Below are 2,801 nucleotides of genomic sequence, written 5' to 3'. Positions count from 1 at the left end.
CCTCGTCATACGGCATGGCGAATAACGAAAGAGCGAATAAACACTTAAGATAGTTTATATACGCAGATTGTGTGTCCATAAAGTGACGCTGGGCACAGGAGTGTCTGTACATAAGGTGACTGACAGGAAATGATAAAGTAGTGGTGGTTGGGGCTGTGGGGTAGGGTGGGTCAGCGGGTGATTGGGGGTGTGGACGGGTGGGTTAGGGGGTGGAGGTGTCGATCAGCCTTACTGACTTGGGGAAAGTAACTGCCTTTGAGTCTAGTGCTGCCCACAGACGCCGCTCGACCCGCTGAGTTCCTCCAGTGGATGCTGACTGCCGCCCGCCCACCCCCCGTGTCTCTCCGACTCGCCTCCTGGATCCCTGCCAGCGATGCCCTCGCGTCCTGTCCCGGGTCAGGGCGTGGGTGGGGCGGGGTTTACCGAAGTTTTTTTTATATGTATATATATGTGACGGAACCTCCCCCTCCCCGGCACAGAGCCGCCCGCCACGTGACCGAGAGCGCTGCAGTTTCATTCACACCTGGGCAGGTGAGACACTCACCTGTAACTGTCCGAGAGGCTGTGCAGAGAGGACGGGACGGGAGACGAACAGCGCTTTTCTCTCTCTCACACACGCATTCACGCTGAAACCCCCCGGCCAGTGACCGGACAGAAGTGAGTTCCAGCCGCCATGGGTGACGGGGGTCCTCACAGCTGGTGGAAGTTCAGCTTCCTGCGCAAGAAGAGCGGCTCCAAGGTGCTGAGCGAGCTGCCGGTCGAGCAGAGCAGTAACACCGAGGGCGCCGACAGGGAGAACCGGGACGACTCCCAGCTCGAGGCCCGGCTGGAGAAGATTGTGGACAAGAGCACCAAGGGCCGGCACGTCCGAGTCTCCAACTCGGGCCGCTTCAAGGAAAAGAAGAAGGTGCGCTCGAGTCTGTCCGAAAACCCCGGCTTATTCAGCCAGGCGGAGGCCGGGGCCGACGCCGGAGAGAATCGCTGACAGCCGGTCGGAGCGCCGAGCGCTCCCACCCAGGGACTGACTTCCCGTGGCTATCCCAAATGGGAGGATTCCAGCCCACAACGCACAGAGGGCGTTCCGGGGCATCCCCTCAATGGGTTAACACTCGACTGAAGCCTGGCGGGACCGAAAAGGACAATCAACCATTCGGCCCCGTTGAACTACAATTTGCGTGATGGGTTAAGGACAATCTGGTCATGGAATGACTTTAAAGGGTTAACCCCCGCGACCCACCTGGGATTTATTTCCCCGACCGCGTTTGAACTTCAGGAGAGGCAGCTTATCGCTGTTTTTGGCTCGCAATGGACATTGGCTTCACAGTGAATGCACCCCCGAAAGCGACCGGTTTCCAGGTGTGGCTAGAGACTTGATTCGCGGGAATGAACGGTACGCTCCGGAGGCCGGAGAGCGGCTGTCGCTGTCCGGACAGGTCTACCGTGACTTAACCGACATACTGTGTGTGTGTGTGTGTGTGTGTGTGTGTGTGTGTGTGTGTGTGTCTGTCTGTCTGTCTGTGTCTGAGTCCTGATAAAGGAGCTCGTCCCGAATCGTCCACTCTTCACTCATCTCCATAGACGCTGCCTGACCTGCTGAGTTCCTCCAGCGTTTATTTTGTGTGTGTGTGTGTGTTGCTCTGAATTTCCAGCATCTCGTGTCTCTGCGCGTGCGTGTGCTTGCAAGAGTGTCTGTGTGTGTCTCTGTGTGTCTGACCGTGTGTGTAGGTATGTCTTTGTGTGTGTGCATGTGTGCGTGTGTCTATGTGTCTGTGTGTGTGTGTGTGTGTGTGTGTGCGTCTCCGTGTCTGTCTGCGTGTATATATATATGTCTGTGTGTGTGCGTGTTTTTGTGTGTATGTATATGTCTTTGTGTGTGTGTCTGTGTGTGTATGTGTGTGCGTGTCTCGTGTGTATGTATATGTCTTTGTGTGTGTGTCTGTGTGTGTATGTGTGTGCCTGTCTCTGTGTGTCTGTCCGTGTGTGTGTGTCTGTGTCTGTCTGTGTGTGTGTGTGTGTGTCTAAATGTGTTTTTATGTGCAAGAGAGAGAGAGAGTTTATTGGTCTGTAAATCACGCAGTGTTTTTACATGAATAAACGAAACTGGTACTTGTAATTAACATTATATATTATTTTGCTAAAAAAAACGCGAGAGCCAGATTATGTTTAAAGTACAAATAAAATACTGAGTTATGTTTGGACAACAAGAAGGCCTGGAAAAAAAGACTGGGTCACGGGAACGGAATTCTGGTTACGTGCAGGTGTGTGTGTGTGTGTGTGTGTGTGTGAGTGTCTATTCCCGAGCCGCGTGAATAACTGTGATCTCATTGATACTGGGACTCGGCGATTCCCTTGAAAGATGACGTTGTTAAAACCTCGATTTCACCACATTTCGGTGTCAAGAGCAGTCAGCTGACATACCTTTTGTGAAGCTCCTTGGAAGGTGAACGGTGGCGTTACTGTGTTGCTATCATAAACAAGGTGGGCCTGCTCGCCAGAAACTTAGTGAACGGGTTGGCCAGGTTGGGGTAAGAGAGTTTCAGTGGGACGAAGAGGCCGTCACGTGATGTAACTGAAACTGCACTGCGGGTTCCTGATTATTAATTTTTTAAAAAGTTTCCTGGATAATTTAGTACGCCAGCCTTTGAGCACGACAGGATATCATAATGATAAGGGAGTCCGCATATCAGACTAAATGTATTATCTGCACATAAGCTGTCACGTTCAAAAGCGTCAGGCACGCACATCTATATAGCTGGGGCTGCCTAAGACTTTTACACAGTACCGTAGTAATTTTATGTATT

The 2,801-nt window shown here is 52.1% G+C and overlaps 1 protein-coding gene across 1 annotated transcript; it reads left to right on the top strand.

Annotated features, from left to right (window-relative positions):
• Positions 1-273: 273 nt before the first annotated feature.
• Positions 274-2,209, top strand: LOC140191440 (proline-rich protein 15-like protein). Its single transcript, XM_072248852.1, has one exon. It carries the CDS (start codon positions 674-676, stop codon positions 983-985), a length of 312 nt encoding a protein of 103 aa, XP_072104953.1. The 5' UTR covers positions 274-673; the 3' UTR covers positions 986-2,209.
• Positions 2,210-2,801: the final 592 nt, after the last annotated feature.

Source organism: Mobula birostris, chromosome X (assembly GCF_030028105.1).
Source record: "Mobula birostris isolate sMobBir1 chromosome X, sMobBir1.hap1, whole genome shotgun sequence".
NCBI lineage: Eukaryota > Metazoa > Chordata > Chondrichthyes > Myliobatiformes > Myliobatidae > Mobula > Mobula birostris.
The sequence above is the reverse complement of the archived record's forward strand: the minus strand, read 5'-3'. Positions and strand labels throughout refer to the sequence as shown.